Genomic DNA, 21,118 nt, shown 5'->3' on the forward strand with positions numbered 1-21,118 from the left:
GAACAAAGTTTATGCTGTTTCAACGGTCTTGTTTCAAAAAAAAATGTAGTTTGTTTATCTTCAACACACTTTTTAAAGTTTTTCTCTCTTGTTGAACCCATAGCAGCAGAGATAAGTCACTTTGGGCCGAGGGTTCGGAGCCAGGAAACCTACCTACATATCTCTTACATATATGTAGATGTAACATAAGGTAACATATCGGTAACATATCCCTTGTCCGGGTCCCGGCTGCGGAATCCAAACAACAACCGGCATGCAATCCCTTTCAGCAACTCATCACCATATCCTCGACTCATCACCACACTCTCCACTATCACGGCTCACCCATATCCTCGACTCATCACCACACTATCACCACGTAGAAAGCCTATCCATATCAACATCGGGGTTGATATGAATCATGTCAAGTTTACAATCAACAAACAATCAACAAACAAATTACGATTTCATCTTTCCGGCCGTTTGATTTCACCTACATCTTTACCTTCTCGGTTCATTCATCTCAAGCCTTTTGGATCAAGTTCATCTCACGTTGGCTATAAATCAACTGGCCCTTTCATCGATTCATCTCATCTCAAGGCTGTTCACACTCGTCTCATTACTCACCTCCCAATCATAAATCCACTTCGCCTCGTTATTGGTCTTCTTCTCCTGTTCTTTCAAGATCCTTTTCAATCTTGCCTCGCCTTGCCTCGCTGCCATTAGTTCTTATCAAGTCTCGTTATTAGTTCTTTTCAATCAATTCTCGCCTCGCTACAGTTCTTTCAAGATCCTTTTCAATCCAGTCTCGTTATTAGTTCTTATCAGTTCTTTCAAGATCCTTCTCAATCAATTCTCGCCTCGCTACAGTTCTTTCAAGATCCTTTTCAATCCAGTCTCGTTATTAGTTCTTATCCAGTCTCGTTATTAGTTCTTATCAAGTCTTTCAAGATCCTTTTCAATCAAGTCTTGCCTCGCTACAGTTCTTTGAAGATCCTTTTCAATCCAGTCTTGTTATTAGTTCTTTTCAAGTCTTGCCTCGCCACTATCAGTTCTTTCAAGTCTCGTTATTGGACCTTCTCACGATCTTCTTCGATCAAATCAAGTCTCGTTATTGGACCTTCTCACAATCTTCTTCGATCAAATCAAGTCTTGTTATTGGACCTTCTCACGATCTTCTTCGATCAAATCAAGTCTCGTTATTGGACCTTCTCAACAGGATGCCTCCAAAGAAAACTCCCGTACTTACCAAAACTGGTGTGGTACGTCATTTGACCTTTCTGGATTGTAAGACTTCATACTGATGATGGTATCTTTTTCTGGATACATCTAGCCACAAAAGCCCCGTCGCACGAAAGCCCAAATTGCAGCACACTTGACTCTATGTGGGCAAGCTGTAAAAAGCAAGCAAACTCGAGCCGAGCTCAAACAATCTCTTCTGGCTGCAGAAGAAAGAGAACGTGCTGCAACCAAGGACACCAGTGGTCATCATCCAACTCCGGCGGCTTCAAAAGAAAGCTCTTCGGGATTGAAATCGAAATCGAAATCGAATTCAAAATCTCTAGTAATCCCATCAAAAGCTGACGAGATTGAAACTCCAAATTCTAGCTCTAACTCTGGTCCTGCTTTTCAACTAGCCAACTGGCAACACGTGGTTTCCGCCTTATCTCAACCAAAGTACCGTGAAGCAATCTTTGGTGGTGGCCGTCGAACCAATGTTACGGGGTTACCTATGGGATCGATGTCTGTTCTCAAGCCATTAGCCCTCGAAATCAATGAAGCCTACAACAAACGTAATCACATCTTCAGTCGATCAAGATCCACACCGAATGGTTTACCAATGAGTCTCACCGGAAAAACTTTAAAACAACACCTAACTCGATACAAGGCCAGATACCAGGAGGTCAAGGCAATCATTAAAGGAACCGGGGCTGGGGTATCTGAACAAGATCTTGCAAAGCATGGTAGTCTGCAGGCGTATATAGAGAGCAAGTGCCCTTCCTTTAACGAGATGGATGCTCTGTTCAAAGACAAGGGCGATGTCGAGGCCTTTGCGATTGTGGACAGCGGACTACCTTCTCAACACGCAAAAGGTAACGACGAAGGATCCCCTTCCCCTTCCCCTTCCCCTTCCCCTTCCGAATACGAAACTACTCATGTATCCGATTCCGAGGACGGTCGGTTGGAAGAACAAAGCATACCTTCCTTCACTAGAAGCCCTGGGGAAATCTCTACCCCATCTAGTTCTCATCGCACAGCTTTGACTCAACAAGTCAATCAAGTACCTCTCTCTACCCCAGCTAGTTCTCATCTCACCACTTCAACTCAACAATTCAGTCAATTCGATCAATTCAATCAACTACCTCTCTCTACCCCTGCTAGTTCTCATCTCACAGCTTCTACTCAACAATTCGATCAACTACCTCTCTCTACCCCTGCTAGTGCTCATCTCACAGCTTATAATCAACCACTAACCCTTGAACAACAACTTCAAGATGATCTATATTATTATCCGACCAGAAATGGACCAGACACAGCTCTCTATCCAAATGGACAAGCACCAGTAACTACGACAGCTCTCTATCCAAATGGACAAGCACCAGTAACTACGTACTTTCCCAATTTACAAACTACAGCTTATGATCCAACTTCAACGATTTCAAATGCTACAATTACAAGCATGATTGACACCTTTCCTGCAGATTATAACTTTCCACCCCTGCCACCGCCAATCGAGCCTCGGGCTGACTATCACATTGATGCTTACATGATTGGTATCCCTGGAAATTTCTCTCCCACCACCTTTAACAACAACAACAACAACAACGATATCACGGCTACTTCTCTCATCCCAGCCAATATTGATCCAATCCCAGCGCTAGAATTCAACAGTGAATCTGAAGGCACAGTGACACCGAAGGCAAAGAAATCAAAGACAGTCGCCAACATTGATCCAATCGAAATCGAAATCGACAGCAAAGCTGAAGACGCTTCTAGAAATGGAAAGATACCAAAGGGAAAGAAATCCAAAAAGAATCATTGTAAGTAATCCAAGCTCACAGCTAGTAGTACTACTGGTTTACTGATCTTAACCTTCCTACTTCGCAGGCGAGAGTGAGACTGAAGAGGTTATTGAAAAACAACCAGCTTCAACCACTCAGAAGTCATCCAAGAAGAAACATTGTATGCGGAAATCGGATTCTCTCACAGCTCGAGAACGTGCTTTAGATTCTTCGACAAGCGATGATGATTCAGAAATTCTTGGCCCTTCCAAGAAGAGGGTGAAGCAAACGTCCCGCAAGTCCACTGGCCCAATCACAACCATTGCCTCTCGTCCGATGCAACCTCTTCCTCCTATTGACTCTTTGGCAGTGCGAGCAAAGGATATCAAGAATCCAATTGCTCTCGCACTGATCACTAGCAGTGCGGATCGAAATAAGGAGGTCCAGGCTAACAACTTATATCGCCGTAACTTAGAGGAAACAAAACAAAAAGAAGCTGCAGCTGCAGAAGAAAAGAAAAGCCAAGAGGCAGTAGCTGCATTGGAATGGGAAAAAGTTAAGTTGCACAAGCAGGGCAAGCAAGCCCTAACAGCTGAACGTAGCAGGTTTGCTCGCAACCTTATCTTGGCTGGCAAAACTCCTCAAGAGCTTTCTGAATACCTTGCTGCAGTTTTTCCTCCTTCCGCTGGTTCTCGTTCTCCATCGCCTTCTGGTCCTCCAGTACCTTCGTAAGTCTATCCTTTTCCCATATTCTTATCCTCTCTATGTTTTCAACCAACTGATCAATTGATCGACTACTTTACAGGACATCTAAATGATGCCTTACCATAACCAACAAATCAATAACCAATTGGCCTTGTTATGTTCGATCCTTCCAACTCGTTAGACTTAAACCAACAAATCAAATTGAATCAAACCAAAGATTCAAATGAAATCAAATCACCTTATTCTCGTTGGACTCAGCCTCTCATGATGCAACTCAAATTGATCCTTTAGACTCAAACGCTTCTCATTTCAATTTTATTCAATCTTTTTGTTTCTTATTGATCTGATCTGATCTGATCTGAACTGATCTGAACTGAGTTCAAGGTCTTTCAACTTGTCTACATTTGATATGTTTTTTTTTACTGTTTGATTTTTTTGACTAAATCAATTCCCCGTTGTTTTTCCTTTTGATTCTTGATTTCCTTCGCTCAAGTTCTTTGAAGTTGTATTTGTGAGATACACTAACTGTTGTCGTAGTTCTCTATGCTTATGCCTATTATGCCTATGCCTATGCCTATGCCTCCTTTCTCTTTTCCCTTGTAGCGTTGCAATATTACAAAACTTGCCTGATATAAAATTGAAATGAAATTGCCTCTATACAATTATACAATACAACAAGAGAGAGAAAACATGCTCATCTAAAAAGACCACCAAATAAAAACTTCGAAGATAAAAATGCTCATCTAAAAAATAAAAACTTCTAAGATAGAAATGCTCATCTAAAAAACCTACCAAAGAAAAACTTCGAAGATAAAACAACAGTTAAACTTGATCACGCAAGGCAAGGATCAACTATTGGTAGGACCCCACTTTCCCAATTGTAGGCAACCGCATGATCCCGCACTTGCTCCCTTTTTGAACGGCCTCTTTCAGTAGCTTCCGCACCGCGAGCAAAAGGGATGTGAAAACCATCCAAAACTCCATCAGGGTTGTCTTCGATGATTGGCTCAATAAGATCATCCCATGTGTTGCCAAGATTAGCAAGCATTTTATGAAGGATGACACAACACTTGATCCAATCGAGTATATGTATCATATCTTCTTTCTTATCTAATCTAAGTCGAAGGCCTTGTAGCGAGGCCCATCTCCCTTTCAAAATGCCAATACAGTGCTCATTACGAACACGCGCCTTGGCCACACACCAGTTAAATTCTCGATTTCGGTCAACTTCGGCAGCTGGTCCTTTGTAAGAAGGTACCACGGTTTCTGATGCAACGTAGGCTGAATCAGCCACGATGTATTCACCTAATTACAGAAGAATCCATCAGCCCAAGTTTTAAAAACAGATTCGAATTAAAATTGTACTCACCTGGCGAGAAATAATTTTCGGGATGTGCTGCCAGATCAGTCTTTCCGTAGACTGTCCTATTGCAGCAAGAACCGGGCCAGCCTGCGTAGAGATAAGTGATACGCCGATCACAATCACAAATGATTTGCGCATTGATTGAGTAGGCGTGTTTTCGGTCAAAGAAGACCTCTCCATCAACACCAGGCCTTTGATACAAAGGGATTGTGGTCCCGTCTACAAATCCAACACACTTAGGGAATCCATCGTGCTTCAAAACAGCTGAAATAGCCTTCCGTCGATCCGCTGATGGCCATGTTAAGTAATGATCACCTCTTTCGAGGATTGCCGCAATCACTCGCCAACTGCACTTGATGACCTGACCACGGCTAACCTTGTAGTTACGTGAGAACCGGCCTACTGATGCTCCATTTCCATTACTACCTAGCCGTTCCAGAGTGATAGCTAATTTCTTCTCAATTGGGGGTTGAGGGTTATTGCTGTTCGACAGAAAGCTGGGATGGTCCTGAATAAGGTTCTTCAAGGCTTCAAAACCTTCAGGAGTGGTACGCATGGCTTGTTGGAAATCTGTGCGACGATCCCGAAGCATGTCGTGTAGGTTGAATGGAGAGGCGTGAGGCGCTTTGTACCGTGGAACAAGATATTGAGTCTCGCTGACCCAAGCAAGTAGCTCAGCTAGTTCATTTTCGTGATTGTAAACCTGATCATATAGCTCGGCTTCTTCGGGATCGTCAGGATACAAGAGCTGGCCATCGGTAGGGAAGTCAGGCTCCTCGCCGTCGTATATCGCGAAGTCATTCATTGACTCTAGGTGTTCCCACACACAGGCCAGGGTGAGATCACGGACGGTTTGAGCACGTTCGGAGATTTGTGGCATCACAGAAATTGAAGATGATGACAAAAAGTTGTTCAAGGATATGGGTCAATTTGATGAACCCTTCCTTGGTTTTCTCCGTTCCTTTTTCTCAATTTGTTTCTCTTTTCTTTTCAAACTGTCTCAAAACTCTTCATCTTAGCCTTTTTTGATAATTTCCTTTGCAAAATTCAACGGTCATTTTTTTTTGTTCAGTTCTTTTCACATTTTCTGGTTCTTTGGATGAAATTCACCGGCCTCATCTTTTTTTAACTCCTTCTTAAGCGTTGGTACCTTGTCTCAAGGGTGGTATTTTTTTATTATAAGTCACTCAAAACTTATATATAAACCCGTTTTCGGACCGCTCGCACACTTTATAAGCATCATGAAGACTTAAAATGTGGACCGTGAGTTTAAAAAAAATCGCTCGGGATTTTTGACTTGAACTCCCCTAATTACGGTGTACGTATAGACTCATACCGACATATAAACATGACATGGGTTAAACATGTAATTTTTCCATGTCATGTTGAGTCAAAATTCATCGCAAGCCAAAAACCGTACGACATGACTCATACCGACACACATCGACATGGATTTTGTTTCCAAATCCCGTGTGGTAACATGAGTCATGCGGATGGTCTGATGGCGACAAGTGTCATACCGACAAACAACATCACACTGTATCACATCTAATAGCTTTACCCGATTCACCACCGGTACATAGGTTGCAATATATGCCTTCTCTGGAGTAAAGTACCTTTTAAATCATCAACCATTCCTTCTCTCACTTTGGTTTCTTTGGGTAAGTATTTCAACTCCTTCTATCTTTGAATTACTCACAATATTCAACTTGGAACTCATCAATTTTCCATCAAAAGTCCCTTGCTTTTCTGTTCTCTTGCTCAGGTTTAGATTCCTCTTCTCGGTCCCACCCCCTTTCAATCCATTTGTGATTTCTCAACAAACAATGCTTTAACCTTTTTTAGTGATTAGACATGAAAACAATTTCATTTTCAATTGATAAATCGATTGTTTCCATTTGATTCAATCCAAATCAATAGTTTTCATCTGATTCGATCAAAATCAATCGTTTTCATCCAATTCAATCAAAATCAATCGATTTCATCCGATTCGATCGAAATCAATCGTTTTCATCCGATTCAATCAAGATCAATCATCTCCAGACTCCATCCATCTGATTCAATGAAAATCAATCGTCTCCATCTGATTCACCTGTAATCAATCATCTCAACAGCTCATCATCCAATCAAACCAAATTAGATTGAATCTTTAGTTCCTAATTAAATCAAGCAATCTCATTGATTAAATTCAAAACACTTCATTTCAATTTCTTCAAAGTAATCCAACTTTGTTATCTTTAGATTTATCTATCTAAATCATGAGAATGATGTGAGATAAAACTTAATTCTTTCTTCCATGATGGGAAGTCTCACAGGCCAATTTGATAGAGGATGGAATTGGATCTTGCATGTTCATTCTTCACTATGTGAATGCGGAACTACTTGATCTCACCAATGCCATTCCTCTATCAAATTGGTTTTGGATCATGATGATGTATGGTCACTGCTGAGGTTTAACTGTACTTGTCCTCCCCAAGACTGGGTTGGCTTCACGCACCAGAATCTTGTGGGTAGGGTTCGACACAGACCTTATGCAAGCCTAGTCATCATTATCCAAGTGTGGGATGGACACTGAAAGTGGGTTGCTGTCTTGAACTATTACCAAAAAAATCAAAAAAAAAAGAAATCAATCCGCTTTTGTAGCTAATGCAATTCAACCTGTGAATGGAACATCAAAAATGAGGAAGCCTTTGACAACTACTATCACTCATGAAAAATCAATTGTTTAAAAGTTGAAAACAATCAAATTGAAAAATTGAATCCTGCTTCTAATGAACAAAAAGTTCAATTGTTCAGATTTGCTTGGCTCGTTTTCCTTTTTTAGTAATTTTTCTTTCATTACTTGTACAAAAATCAACAAAAGATTTGATTTGGTATATAATTCAAATGATGATGATATACATTCAATTTTATCTTAGCATGTATTATATTGCAATTCAAGCAAATTTCCTTCAATTGAAGATGGCCTTGTAGCTGTTTTTCTACTTCTTGGTCTATGTATTCAGTTTGATTTGATTTGTTTTCTTTGTTTTACTCAGAAAATTTCAAAGGAATTGAATAAAAACATTGAGATTTTAAAGTTGATGATTGTTTACATAGCCAGAGGAAGCAAGTTTTTCAACAAGTCAAAAGGTGAAATGGATTTGACTACTTTTGTTGTATCAAAATGAGCAATTCTGTGAGTTATCAGCTCTCACAAGTGATTGATCAAGAGAACTGCAAGAAACATGATAGGCTATAGAATTGATCTTTCTTTAACAGCTTTTATCATTTCTTATTGATCTTTGGTCATCAATTCTACTTTACTAAATTGAATATAATTCAATTTGTGGTTGTGAATTCATTTTGTTGCTTTGTTTGATTCTGTTGTGTTATGAAAGATGAAAAGGAAATATGTACTCAAAAAATTGGATTGATTATAGAGACATTTACATTTGGTGTCATGTTGTGTCAGTATGGCACTTCCCGGATGGTATGTTGTATGAGATGACTCATGTTACGACACGGTTTTTTTGAATCAAAAATCCATGTCAATGTGTGTCGGTATGAGTCATGTCGGACGGTTTTTGGCTCGGAGATGAATTTTGACCAAACATGACATGAAAAAATTACATGTGGAATCCATGTCATGTTTATATGTCGGTATGAGTCTACACGTATTCCATACCTAATGAACCTATCATTCTTGGTCTTACTTTGATTTGATTGAGTAAAAGGACCGAGTGGAAAGATGTGGCGGATCAGGTCGGAGCAGTCGATGAAGTGAGATCCGACTTGTATGGTGAGTCAAACTTAACAAAGTCCCTCGCGCCAAAGGCCCGAGGCTTGAGCGAGGGACTTACGGCTAAAAACCGATTTCTCGCGTGAGAAGTCGCCTGTATTGCCTCAAAAAACGCTACTTCGAGCTGCTTGCTTTGTTTCTAAATACACAGGCCTCGAGGTAAAATAAAAAGATGACAGCCAAGGTTCATTACATATGATCCATTTTCAAGCTCCTCAAAATCTTGTCTAGATGTCAAGATGCAGGAGCTTCACTACAGCTGATGTCCTAAAGCCAGCTTAAACCGCTGCGGCGGCAAAAAATGCCAACTTCCAATCAAGATCGTTCAACCACAAGTTGAAACTGTAGTTTGACGCGTCCCATATTTTTACGCGGTGTGAATTTTAACCAAAAACTACGCACACTTCCTTGATTTTTGCTTTAATCATCTTCTTGCACTGAATCAAATGTCACGTCTGACTCGCAGCCAGGCAAATTCCCTTCGAGCTCAACAATCAAAGATAACTCAGACTGTCACGCGGATCCCGGTCAAGCCGCTTCCTATTGGCAACCTCGCCAAGGCAAGCCAAGTCAAACAAGCACAAGAGGCTCGCAGGGTGTTCCTAGAGCGATTTAACTTTCCAGCGCGTGAACTACAGATAGACACAACTGTCAGTCTCTTGAATAAGAAGACAACATTTCTTCTGGCGGGTACAGGATATGGGAAGAGTCGCATACCCGAGCTGTTTCAAAATTTGCATACAGACGGAGTGGTACTCATCATTTGCCCGTTGGATGCCCTTGGCGATGACCAGGTCATATTCAAATGTTCTTTTCACAGTCTGATTGAAGCTGAAATGAATATAAATGGGGATGTAGGTGCTGGAGAAGCAAAAAGTACACGAGTCAGCAATTAACTTGACGTCTAAAACAATCACAAAAGATGTTACCAACGATATATTACTAGGAAAATACCAATATGTTTATCTTGTAAGTTTAGTTATTTGGTCTCAGAAAAACACAAGTAACTTACTCGAAAAACATTTCAGAGTCCAGAAATTGCTCTCACCAACCGTCTATTTAAGAAGCTATGGCAAAATCCCATATTCCAGTCTCGCTTGATCCTCAAAGTTGTCGATGAGGCCCATATGATCTGCACATGGGGACTTGTCGAGTCCGGAAAGGCAAAGACATGTATCAGCCATCTTAAGATCCAGGACAAAGGATCTTTCCGACCTCACTATGGAAAATTGGCCCGGCGTTTCTTGGCCACAGATGATGTTCCTCTGCTCTTGATGTCAGCAACCTGCCGACCACAAGCAATCGAGGCAATTCTAGAAAATCTTCAAATCAAAAGAGAGGATGTTCAGTTTTATCATGGCGAGCTCGTTCGACCGGAGATTCGTTTGATTCGGCGAACTTTTAAGCAGCCTCTCAATGCTTCACTTCGAGGCCTTTTTTCGGATGAATCACAGGTTCCAACCGCATCAATTCCTCCTTCTCTGATATACGCAGGCACGCAGAATGCTACACTGGATTACGTCAAAATCATTTGCCAAGCGCGCGGCCGCCAGGACCTTGCCTCCGATGGTTTGAATGAATTTGCGCGACGGTACCACGCGTCGACAGGTCGTTCGGATAAGTTGGAAACTGTTAAATCGTTTGTTGAAGACAAACTGGCCGTGATCTGCTGCACACTGGCGTTAGGATTAGGCCAGAATTGGCATCGTGTGCGGCGTGTGGTTGTTGTTGGTCGACAGGATCCAGCAAATGTGATTCAGATGGTCGGGAGGGCCGGTCGTGATGGTCGGCGAGGACTGGGTATCATGCTGGTTGAGTCTCAGAGGAGTCGCTCAAAGAACACTGTTGCAGACTTCAAAAACACCCGAGCAATGTCTGATGATGATCGCATGGATGTGTTTGCTATTACACCAGTTTGTCTTCGAGTGGCACTGGCAGTTGATCTTGAGTGAGTTTTATCACTAGTGGAATACTCCTGTGTCAAACACATGCTGATTATTGAATTACGCACTAGGCACGGTTGGATCCCTCTGACAAAAGAACAACCTGAGGTGGCAGGCGAGCATGCTCGCCAAAAGGCAGAAGGAATGCCACCTTGCGACTGCTCGAACTGCCTTCCTGAGGAGGCAGACGCTATCTGGCTGCTTCAACCTCACCTCACCTCTGAAGATTTGGATGAAGCTCTCAAGATGGATATCATCGAGCTCAGAAAACTATTAGCGGGGTGCCCAGCCGTTCCGAATGGTCATCAAGAGAATTCCTCTTGGGTTCCAAAGCGTGTGGAAAAGAATGATCTCATTCGGGACAACCCTGCCGGATCAAACCTTGTACATGAACTTCAAAAGTCTTTCTCAGAACTGTTTCATCAAAACTTTGCTGAATCGGGTGATATCACACCCGAACACCTCTTTTCCGAAGATCTGGCTTTGGAATTGACCAAAAATGTTGGAGACATGGAAGAACCAACATTCTTTGATCAAATTCTAGGCTCAGAAGTGCTTGAACAGCAGTACCAACGCTTCTCGGACTGCATCAAACAATGGAAATCCGGCTTGGACAAATCTCACGAGCTTTGGTACCGGAAAGATATCACTGCAGCTCGCCAATCTAAACCGAAGCCTTTTGTTCCTACGTCAATTGAGGGAGCCAAGCTCGAGAAAGACCGACAAGAAAAAGCTAAAATTGAAAAAAAACATCGAGATGATGCGATCAAACAGGAAAAGGCCATAATCAAGGCTCAGAAACAACAAATGAAGGCACAGGATCAAGCACGGAAAAAGGCAAATTCGAAGAGTCTCAATAAACGTGTCCCCCCTGGGGAACAAAGTGGGGAGGTATCCGAAAAAGATGGAAAGAGACGTAAAAGCGAGTCAGAGGTAAATTTGATCATTTCGATTTTATGTTGCATGTACACTGATAAAATTAATTTATATCAGATTGATCTCCTTCATCCACCACTGGGTCCTCATCTTCCTCCCCTGCCTGACCCGAAATTTGCCCACCCCATCGGAATCGAGAGCCTTGACCCAAGGCTTTTTCGGTCCGAATAGTGCGAATCATGGCCTGAACACCATCAGCAAAAGTGTTTGACACCGGCTTACCCACATCAGTGGATGACATCTTACTAATCTTGCTTCGAGCGTAACGCAAGAAATTCTTCATCGATTCTGTGGATACTGAATTGGCATTGTTTTGGAATTTTACGTTGTGACCGGACCTCATCTTCAACTGTTGAATGAGTAGCCGAAGCTGATGGTGCCAATGCAGGTTATAATGAGCAATAAGATTCATTTAATTTCAAATGTTAATTTAAAAATTGACCCACCAATGGTATGTTTGAAGAAAATCAATCCATCAGGCGATGTATATCGGTTCCATTTCCCTTAATACGACGATGATGAGCCAAATTAAGCTGGGAGTGAGCTAAACTGAGATAAAATACATACAGTATTGTTGAACGGCCGTTTGAGGGTATCAACAACATGTGTTTAACTACGTGTGCCATCTTTTTGGGTAGATCGTGCTCCAGCAACAGTACCATGCGAGGTAGGTGGCGTGAATAGTGAGACATTCCTGTGATGCCTTGAGCCATAATCGACCACCACTTCCACATCAGCATCAACCTACCTATGTCACCTGCTCGAGCCGCGTTGTGCGCCTCAATGATGGTGGCAAAGTCGCGTAGACGATAGAGTAGGTTGATATGTGTGGTGTTGTTGTTTTTGCGAGCTGAATCAAAAGCCGCAGGTGTGAAAAATCGCTCCCAGACTCGCTTGAAAAGTTCTGCGCAGTCGTCCTCCAGCGACAGATCCAGAGGTCCAATCTGTTCCAAAACCTCCCTACGTAGAAGCCATAGTTCTGGTCTTAATCAACCATGAATACAATTCGTGACTATTAATGAATGAAAGAACATAGTACTTACGTCAATACAAAAAACAGTGAAGCATCATGAGATTTTTTAGTCATCATCATCAGAGTATTAAAATCCTGTTGCGAGGGATGTTTCGCAGTCCCACCCAACGCCTCCACTGTTTGCCAGGCACCAGTGTCCTGGCCATCCTTAGAGTCACCCCAGTGCTTTGAGCACAATGCCTTGCACATGTTCCAAGTGGCATGAGCCGGGCCGAAAACAGTGACAATCCAGCGAAGCAAGTCCTCCATATTACTTGAAGGAAAGTGCTTGCGACGCAAGCTTTCCACGAGCTCATTCGATCCTACATCGCCCTCAGCAAACAGGAGTCCTTTGGCAAATTCATCAACATCTACACCTATTTGAGACATAACCTCCTCCAAAGCTTGAGAAACACCTTCTGCAGAGGAATCCGGGGCGTCCATTAAGCGTAAGAAGAAAATATTGGGTTGATATATTTGAATTGGATCAATAGATGCAGGTTGAGTTTTTAGAACTGGTAGCTTTACAGCGTTATCACCAGGTAGATGTTCAACATAGGTCTTCAAAACATCCGCCAGCTGAGCTAAAATGACACCTTTCCAATGAGTGATTTGATCAGGAGTCGGAATGAACATTGACATTTCAACAGGCCAATCAGCAGCAGCAGCCATGGCCTTCTTGAAAGCCTTCAAGTCGACTTCCTCAGGAAGCACGCCTTCTAGAAGATGAGGAGGTGGCACATGAAAGAACCCCCATGTGCCATGGAAAGTCTGAGTAGATGTCTCCATTCGGTGATTGTGGATTCGGAGGTGGATATCGATATTATCAAAGCAGAGGAATGGGCGTATCACATGGGACTTTTTGAAAGTGTAGATGAGTCGATCAGCTTGTAAATCACGTAATCGCTCCATGAATCAAATAGAAGTTTCATGTGAGACCGTTAGAGCCATCGAGTGGAGAAACTCATTGACACGGTAGGTCACCCCACTTGCAACAAAGGTCACCCCATTTAACACTTGTAGAGCATTGTTTCTTCGGTTGCAAGCGAAGGCTAACATGGAACACATGGTAAAGGGAAGCTACAAAATGATTCATAAATACATGAGCTTATGAACAACAAGGTATCATCGAATATCAACAAAAGTAGCTAACCATCTTCAACTTATGGTCTTTCAAGCCTGCTCCCCGCTTTGATACATAGACAAGGTTGTCCAAGGAAAGGATCGTAGCTTCGTCCGCTACGTCGGAGATTGAATCAGGATTTCCATTAGTAGAAGCTGGTGCAGTTGACGTGATATCTTGATCTACATTGTGATCAAAGTCTTCATCCGTAGTTTCGGTCAATTCCAAAGATGATTGCAGTTTTCTCAAAATCAGCTTGTGCAAGAACGGCATCGAACCCTTCACTATATTTTCACGACGTTCCTCGGCATGTTGAGTAAAGAAATCCTCGCTAATGCTGTTCGAACTAACGTACAAGCCCTGTGGGTAGGCGCCCACTGGTGCGTTTTGGGCATTAACAATGGCAGAAGCCTGGACAGTGGAAATAATATACTCATGTCAGTCATAGAAATCTGATTGTATAGATGTCAAGCAAGGATCTAACCTGCTCTAAAATAAAATCCATCCAGATATCTGACCCCTCTGGACTACCTCGAAGCATGTCCCCAAAACCTTCTAGTATCTCTACTGTCTCCCTTTCACCAACACCAGCTCTCATTAGTCGACGACGGTAAATTAGATCTGATTGGTTCAAGGTAATAAAGCCATGAATAAACTTTTTAGGAGACAGGCCAACTTTCTGGATATAGTTGCACACACTAAGGATGCGAGCTGGTAGGCCGGAGACAGGGGTAGGAAGCGAAGGGATATTGGAGTTCATACTGTCAGTGAAGTATAGAAACGTCTGAAGATGTTAAAGCTCTAGTGAAGGGTATTAAAGCAGTTATTCAAGACAAAAGAGCACGTTGGGAGTATGTAAAGGCTTATATGAGCTAGATGTGGGCTTGAGGTCCCTGAGATCAAAACTTCGATGACGATGTGTTCATCCAAAGTTACTTTACAAAATTTTTGTCCGCGTAGCCGGTTTGGCGTTTGAAAGCTTTCCAAATGCGTGACCGACCTTTCGGACCCAAGTTGAAACACAATTAGTTTGATAAGGTGCTATCGGGTTGGACTCTGACTTCTACTCTGAGATATGTTGCTATTAATTCACTCACAATCCAAAACTTATTGTGATACCGCAATCAGTAAGAAAATTGCGACATTTGGAAGCACAAAGGCCCTCCGATTTCCTGACATTTCGCATTTGGAACGCGTTCAGCAATATGAGCGCTTTTCAGAGCTTTCCAGATCGGTCATATCAGCTTTTTATTGTCATCCGGTACGGTTTTAAAGATGTTTGTATTGACATCAAACATCAACATCATTCTTAGCAATGATTGACTCGTATGATTTCTTCCCAAAGGCACATGATACGCTATGGGGTAGATAAGTGCGACCCGTACGATGTTTGACTCTGCTATTGCCTCGAAATTTTCAGCAGTGATTCAAAGAAATTGCAAAGTTTTGATTGAATCACTAGGCATGATGGAATGTGAGGAATACAAGTAAGTCCGATACGCTGGTATGCTGATGGTGTACGCGACTGAAACTGCAGTTTGACTCTAAAAGTCTTGATCGCGGTCCAAGTATTTTTGGCGCGTTCTGACCCAATGGCTAAAACCCGCAGCATTTACAGCTCCGCCATACAGGGTCCCAGCAGTCCTGAAGACCAATCATTGATCCCCCAGTAGCAAGATTTCTAGACAAGATTTTGAGGAGCTTGAAAATGGATCATATGTAATGAACCTTGGCCGTCATCTTTTTATTTTACCTCGAGGCCTGTTTATTTAGAAACAAAGCAAGCAGCTCGAAGTAGCGTTTTTTGAGGCGATACAGGCGACTTCTCACGCGAGAAATCGGTTTTTAGCCGTAAGTCCCTCGCTCCTTTGGCGCGAGGGACTTTGTTAAGTTTGATGGTGAGTGTCAATAAACTTTGTAACTTCTCCATCTTTTCATATCAATCTCCTTCAAACTTCACTTTGTGAAACTCGAGAATCAACTCAATTCAATATGATACCAAGCTCTCAGATAGCCTCGTCTGAATGCGAGGAAGGCGATCTATGGGGTTCGGATGATGAAGCAGGTCTCGATGATGAAACTAGTGCAACTTATCATCAAACTTTAAATCAAGAGAACACTACCATGCAAGATGAAGATCCTACTTCCTCGATTCTCAACCTTCCACCCGATTCACCACCTGCGATCAGTAGTAGTTCTCTACCTCCTACCGCCATCAGACGTCATCCTCCTGTCTTTCAAGGTGCCTTCAGTCAAGCACGTGTTCAACAACCCATGATGAGGTCTTTTACCGATGCTTTCAATCAACGTCTTCCAAGTCTCTTTCATTCTTCATCAGCTTTACCTACTCATCCAACAGGTTCAGAAACCGGTTCGATCTCTCCACTTGTAGATGAATTGGATTTCGGAAATCTTAATCCTTCAGCTCTTTCAGGTGTTCGTGAACAGTATCCTGAAGTGTTTGAAGAAGCTGCAGCAAGGTTTTTGGAAGATTTTGTGACGGGTCCTTCGATTTCTCCACAGGATCCTGCTTCTCCTGATCAACATCAAAAGAACAGAGGCTCCATTGATTCAAGCTTTGGGTTGATGGATAGTAATCATCAGGATGAAGAAAATGAAGAGCTTTCTGGCTCACTCAATGATTCTACGGTTGAAGGACGAAGAAATAGACCTTTTGTTCGACCTTCAACTACTACTTCTGGCGCGCAAGCTTCATCATCAGCACTAAGACTGTCTATTAGTAGTGCATCAGGATCTAATCTACCTGAAACCGATCTTTCTTCAACTTCATCTTTCGCACAACGTAACTCAGATTTATCTTTACCATCATCTTCATCCGTACTGAACAACACCAACCAACCCAAACCTAAACCACCGGGTTTATTTTTACCACCACGTGCACCACGGTTGGCCAATGATGATAGATATACTCAGACCCCTTTTAACTCTCCATGCGCTTCTGGACCTTCAACGCCGATTCCTAGTTATCAACCCTTACCTCGTACATCACGTGCTAATCGTAATTCTACTTCACAAGGAAAACCAGATCGAACTGGTATGTTAAGTTCAAAGAAACGAAAATCAACAGTACCATTACCAGCACCAGCACCACCTCCCCCACCCGCTTCATCGGTAGCTGAACGTCGATTATCAACAGTTCATGATAATTTATTGAAAGCTAGTGCTAGTGATGGGAAAATTGGAACTGGAAGCGAAAGAAGAACTGTTTCAGGTTTACCACGTCGAGCAGATATTGATCAAGTTAGACTTTTGAGACAGATTAGAGAATTACGTAGAGGTGATGGATCTTCTGCTACGATTGAAAAACTTGAACAAGAATGGGAAGCTTTATTAAGAAGATCAGATGGATTGTATGTATCTTTCTTTTTCTTAATTCTGATCATTTATTTTTGATTTTGATTTTTTTTGGGTCGGTCGGTCGTTTTTCAGGGAAGCTGCTTTGGAATTAAAAAGGAAAGCTACGGAACATTGTTTGTATTTACGTAGAATGAAAGATGCACTTGGGAGTGAGTTGGTAAGAGTTCAAATTGAAGAAAGTGTCCTTCGACATGTTCGAGGGATCGTTGCTGTAAGTATTGAACTAGATTATTTCGTTTTTGAGTGGAACCTAACTTTTTGGGGCTTCAGGATCGGAGAATTCGGAATGAAATGACATGATGTGTTATTGAATGGGATTATTTTAATTACCTTCTTTATGTATGACAATCTTGCTACTTGAGCACACATGGTCCATGTATTAATTTGATGATAGGTAAGTTTTTTACTCTGTATCAGATCTAGACACCTTATCAAGACTAAGAATTCTAATCAATTTGATTAATTACTTTCAACAGAACATATCTTCAGGTGAAGAATGCGCAAATGAGGTTTCGAGATGAATGTATTTTTTGTGAAATGTATATTTATAATCATTTTATTAATTAAAGTTTTTCATGATCAAATGAATTTAACATACAAATTCGGAACAGAACTAGAAAAGAATGATCATTTGTGAGATTGTAGATTATGGTTTGGTTTGGATTAGTATTAGAAGTATATAGATCATGAAATTGTTATAATGAAGATATGGAAGCAAGTCACTCGTGAATGAAAATTCTTTGATACATGATCAGGTTTAGGTAGTTGTTATATCAAACGACTTGCGCCTAAAAAAGATTTGTTGATTGGATTTGAATCTTATCAATAAATAGGCAATGGAGTTTAAAAGTGTTCAATTTGATACACCGCATTGATTGGTACTGTGTATAGGAGATTTATTTTTCGAAAATCATGATAAAATGGGTTTAAGAAATTTAGGAGAGCCGAAGATAGCTTTTGGATCTTCTGTAACAATTTTCAGTTGATCATCTTCATAGCACTTCTGATTTAAATGATATATATTTTTTTGGTAAGAGTCTATGTATGTGGATACACTTGAGGGTTTTTTTTGAAAAAGAATGTGATTGGATTTGACTCTTGTTATGGAACTTGTCACTTTTGAAACAATTGGTTAGAATACTTTGGAATGTTACCATTCTTGTATGCAAAGAAAAAAAGGGTTACTTGTCTTTTGAACTTGAATTAACTTGGTTTGATGAGATTTGAGTACTACCAAGAACAGGAAAAAATGTGTGATTGGATAGCATTTTAGGATTTTCCAGAAAACTTGCAAGAGTTGTTTACTGTCATTGTCACTTCATACCTGGCTCTTTTTGTGGGATTTGGTTTGCAACGTTTGATACAACATGAAGAGTTCATCCAGGTTTGTTCTAAAGATTTGTAGCATCTCTGATCAAAGGTTTGGGATTACGTAACATCCAAGGGACCAGAATTGCAAAGAAAGGTATATAAACAAGTGTCTTTCGAAAGGAATAATGATACACGCATACATAGATACATTGAAATGTAGGGTTGTGAAGAATGTTTTGGTGAAAGATGGTGTCGAGACGAGTGAGAAACAAAGGTGTTTGTATTTTGATACCCAGAACTGATGTAAGAAAAGAAAAACCGAAAAAAATGACAAAAAGAATAGACCAGTGGGTCTTCAGGCTTTTGATGCATTTGTTACACCTTGGCACATTCATCTCCCGTACCGGCTTTGAATAACGAAGAGAGAAAACCAAGTCAAGGGTGTTAGTCACAAAGTCTTAGAAAGAGGTATAAAGAAGTGTTTTTTTGAAATGGAATCATAACACACTCATTGCTTCCACGCTGTTACATTTGTAATAATCTTTGTTCCCGAGCTTCAAGTAGCATTCGTCTGGCAAGAAATAAACATAAGCGAAAATAAGTAAGCAGTCATATAGATCAAATGTCATGAGATTTAAATTGATGGAAAACTTGATTTACAAAAGTCTCCAAAACGTTGAAAGCCTCCATTACAGGCTGGGTTTTTGACCGTCGTTCCATAATAGGTACAATCTTGACCATCTGTATTGTACAAAAGAACAGCCGAATGAAAAACCAATGAGTTGTTGATAAATATTGAAAGAAAATGAATATTTTGAAGATGATGATGATGAAGCAATAAAGCCCTCACTCTCCATATGCTTAAAGTTATGTGTTATATGGAAAGCACTTAACTGGGTACTGATCGACTTGGATCTAGAGCAACAAAGCCTGATGGACACGAAAACCAACCCATAGTATTGATACAAACTGTTGAGAAAAGGCAAGGAAATTTGACAAGGACTTCAGCTCTGGGATAAAGTTCTTTGAGATACAATCACAGAGGGAGACTTACGATTGCCGTTGTCCTTCGTGTTCGGTCTCGGTGGGATCCAGGCTGTATTGCATGTCTCTAAAACAGATGTAAGCCGAGTGGTTAGCATATGAGCCTTGTTGCAGATGAGAGTATGGAAGACCTACGGCCGGTGACAAAGTAGTATCCTTTTCCCGCTTCGACCTGAGAGATACTGGCGAGGACAGCGAAAAGAGCTAGAACGCAAGATGCTTTGAACATATTTTTCTCAAGTGAATAACTGAAATTCTTAAACTATGACTCTGAAATCGTATAAAAGTTAAAGATCTTTAAAAAACAAATGATATATATATAAAAATGAAGCTTTGAACAGATCATGCGATTCGTGGTTTTTGATTCTTGAATCAATGGAAAAACTATGTAAGGTGATTGAGATTGATGATGAGCTTGGGTGAATATTTGCAAAAGTTGATCCTTAAATAGGTTCAAAGACTTCGATAGCGTGGCTTTTGATTTTTTTTCTGATCTCAAAAAATATACGAGGTTATGGTGAACGAACAATGCCAAGGTCATAAGTCTGACTCTCAAATATGATCTGATTCAGAATTGACCAATGTCGCAACTACTGATTCCATGCCTATGCCGTCTACAAGACAACATCATAGGACAGCTAAAATCGAAAAGAGTAGGCTCTTGAGTCCGGTCATTCAGGCTCAAAACCTTGGAAACCCCCATCACGCGAAAGTGTACGCTCGAGAAGGGCTTTGTATTATGAGCCATCTTTGTCAAAGCCAGCGGGAAGTTTCTACTCAGTGAGCACAACACGCTTCTTAATGGAAAAAGCCTGATCGAGTCTTATCAATACGAGTGATCAAGCAGCTCAAGGATCGTTCAACGGTTCGAGCTTTGATATGCAACCATGTGTGACAGGATAATGGTGGTAGTATGCGGATTTGAAGGGGCCATGTACCTCGCGTTGTTCCGGAATTGGCTCCATGGCCCGACTTCCATAAAAAGACTTGGTGGCCAACTCACGCGGACGCTGTGTGCGTTGCAAATGAAGCTTTACGGTGTTTGAAGTCGCCATCCCTCACCATATTCGAATTCAACGGTGGCTTCACAGCTTTAGCCGTGCGCACTAGCTAAAGCATCGACACTCAGCCTGGGTACTATGTATCAGCTCAACATTTCCTGCCAGGGTTGACCAAGACACGTCGATTTAGCACTGTCTACGGGAAGAGTGGGAGCATATGAGGAGTGGAACTCAAAGGATTAGGGCTGCGGTGTTAGGATCAGAGGATAATTGGCGTGAATGGCATAAAGTCAAGACCTTGGAAGAGAAGATACAATTAGCCTTTGAAGATGCTATTGTAGCAGCAAGCCATTCAGAACTTTCAGCAAATCATCTTTTCAGCCGCAAAAAATCAAGATTATGTTTTTTCTTCCGGTGCAAGAGTAGCTTTCCCTTTGCCGGGATCACATCAGATCAAACTTAGCATCTCCTTTTCACTTACAATTTCGCTACATTTTTTGTACCTTCTTTTTAGAAGACATCATCAAACACTAGCATACA

At 41.4% G+C, this 21,118-nt stretch overlaps 6 protein-coding genes across 6 annotated transcripts; 4 read left to right on the forward strand and 2 right to left on the reverse strand.

Annotated features, from left to right (window-relative positions):
- Positions 1 to 1,199: 1,199 nt before the first annotated feature.
- Positions 1,200 to 4,332, forward strand: MELLADRAFT_110675 (uncharacterized protein; the record flags this gene model as incomplete). The annotated part of the gene is made up of 5 exons (XM_007414820.1): positions 1,200 to 1,241; positions 1,313 to 1,956; positions 2,224 to 3,020; positions 3,088 to 3,709; positions 4,290 to 4,332. 5 exons carry the CDS (start codon positions 1,200 to 1,202, stop codon positions 4,330 to 4,332), a joined length of 2,148 nt encoding a protein of 715 aa, XP_007414882.1.
- Positions 4,333 to 10,917: 6,585 nt separating this feature from the next.
- Positions 10,918 to 11,880, forward strand: MELLADRAFT_66790 (uncharacterized protein; the record flags this gene model as incomplete). The annotated part of the gene is made up of 1 exon (XM_007414821.1): positions 10,918 to 11,880. The coding sequence occupies one exon, from the start codon at positions 10,918 to 10,920 to the stop codon at positions 11,878 to 11,880; it is 963 nt and encodes a 320-aa protein (XP_007414883.1).
- Positions 11,881 to 12,669: 789 nt separating this feature from the next.
- MELLADRAFT_110677 (uncharacterized protein) lies at positions 12,670 to 15,030 on the reverse strand (the record flags this gene model as incomplete). The annotated part of the gene is made up of 5 exons (XM_007414886.1): positions 12,670 to 12,721; positions 12,753 to 13,408; positions 13,875 to 14,255; positions 14,329 to 14,605; positions 14,942 to 15,030. The coding sequence occupies 5 exons, from the start codon at positions 15,028 to 15,030 to the stop codon at positions 12,670 to 12,672; spliced, it is 1,455 nt and encodes a 484-aa protein (XP_007414948.1).
- An 806-nt stretch (positions 15,031 to 15,836) lies between these two features.
- Positions 15,837 to 17,743, forward strand: MELLADRAFT_110678 (uncharacterized protein; the record flags this gene model as incomplete). Its single annotated transcript, XM_007414822.1, has 3 exons — positions 15,837 to 17,215; positions 17,295 to 17,433; positions 17,699 to 17,743. 3 exons carry the CDS (start codon positions 15,837 to 15,839, stop codon positions 17,741 to 17,743), a joined length of 1,563 nt encoding a protein of 520 aa, XP_007414884.1.
- A 1,165-nt stretch (positions 17,744 to 18,908) lies between these two features.
- MELLADRAFT_91852 (uncharacterized protein) lies at positions 18,909 to 19,806 on the reverse strand (the record flags this gene model as incomplete). The annotated part of the gene is made up of 6 exons (XM_007414885.1): positions 18,909 to 18,940; positions 19,042 to 19,104; positions 19,194 to 19,274; positions 19,384 to 19,463; positions 19,588 to 19,642; positions 19,713 to 19,806. 6 exons carry the CDS (start codon positions 19,804 to 19,806, stop codon positions 18,909 to 18,911), a joined length of 405 nt encoding a protein of 134 aa, XP_007414947.1.
- A 372-nt stretch (positions 19,807 to 20,178) lies between these two features.
- On the forward strand, positions 20,179 to 21,041 carry MELLADRAFT_110679 (uncharacterized protein; the record flags this gene model as incomplete). The annotated part of the gene is made up of 3 exons (XM_007414823.1): positions 20,179 to 20,357; positions 20,505 to 20,676; positions 20,769 to 21,041. The coding sequence occupies 3 exons, from the start codon at positions 20,179 to 20,181 to the stop codon at positions 21,039 to 21,041; spliced, it is 624 nt and encodes a 207-aa protein (XP_007414885.1).
- Between the last annotated feature and the right edge of the window lie 77 nt (positions 21,042 to 21,118).

Source organism: Melampsora larici-populina (genome assembly GCF_000204055.1).
Source record: "Melampsora larici-populina 98AG31 unplaced genomic scaffold MELLAscaffold_46, whole genome shotgun sequence".
In the NCBI taxonomy this organism is placed as follows: Eukaryota; Fungi; Basidiomycota; class Pucciniomycetes; order Pucciniales; family Melampsoraceae; genus Melampsora; species Melampsora laricis-populina.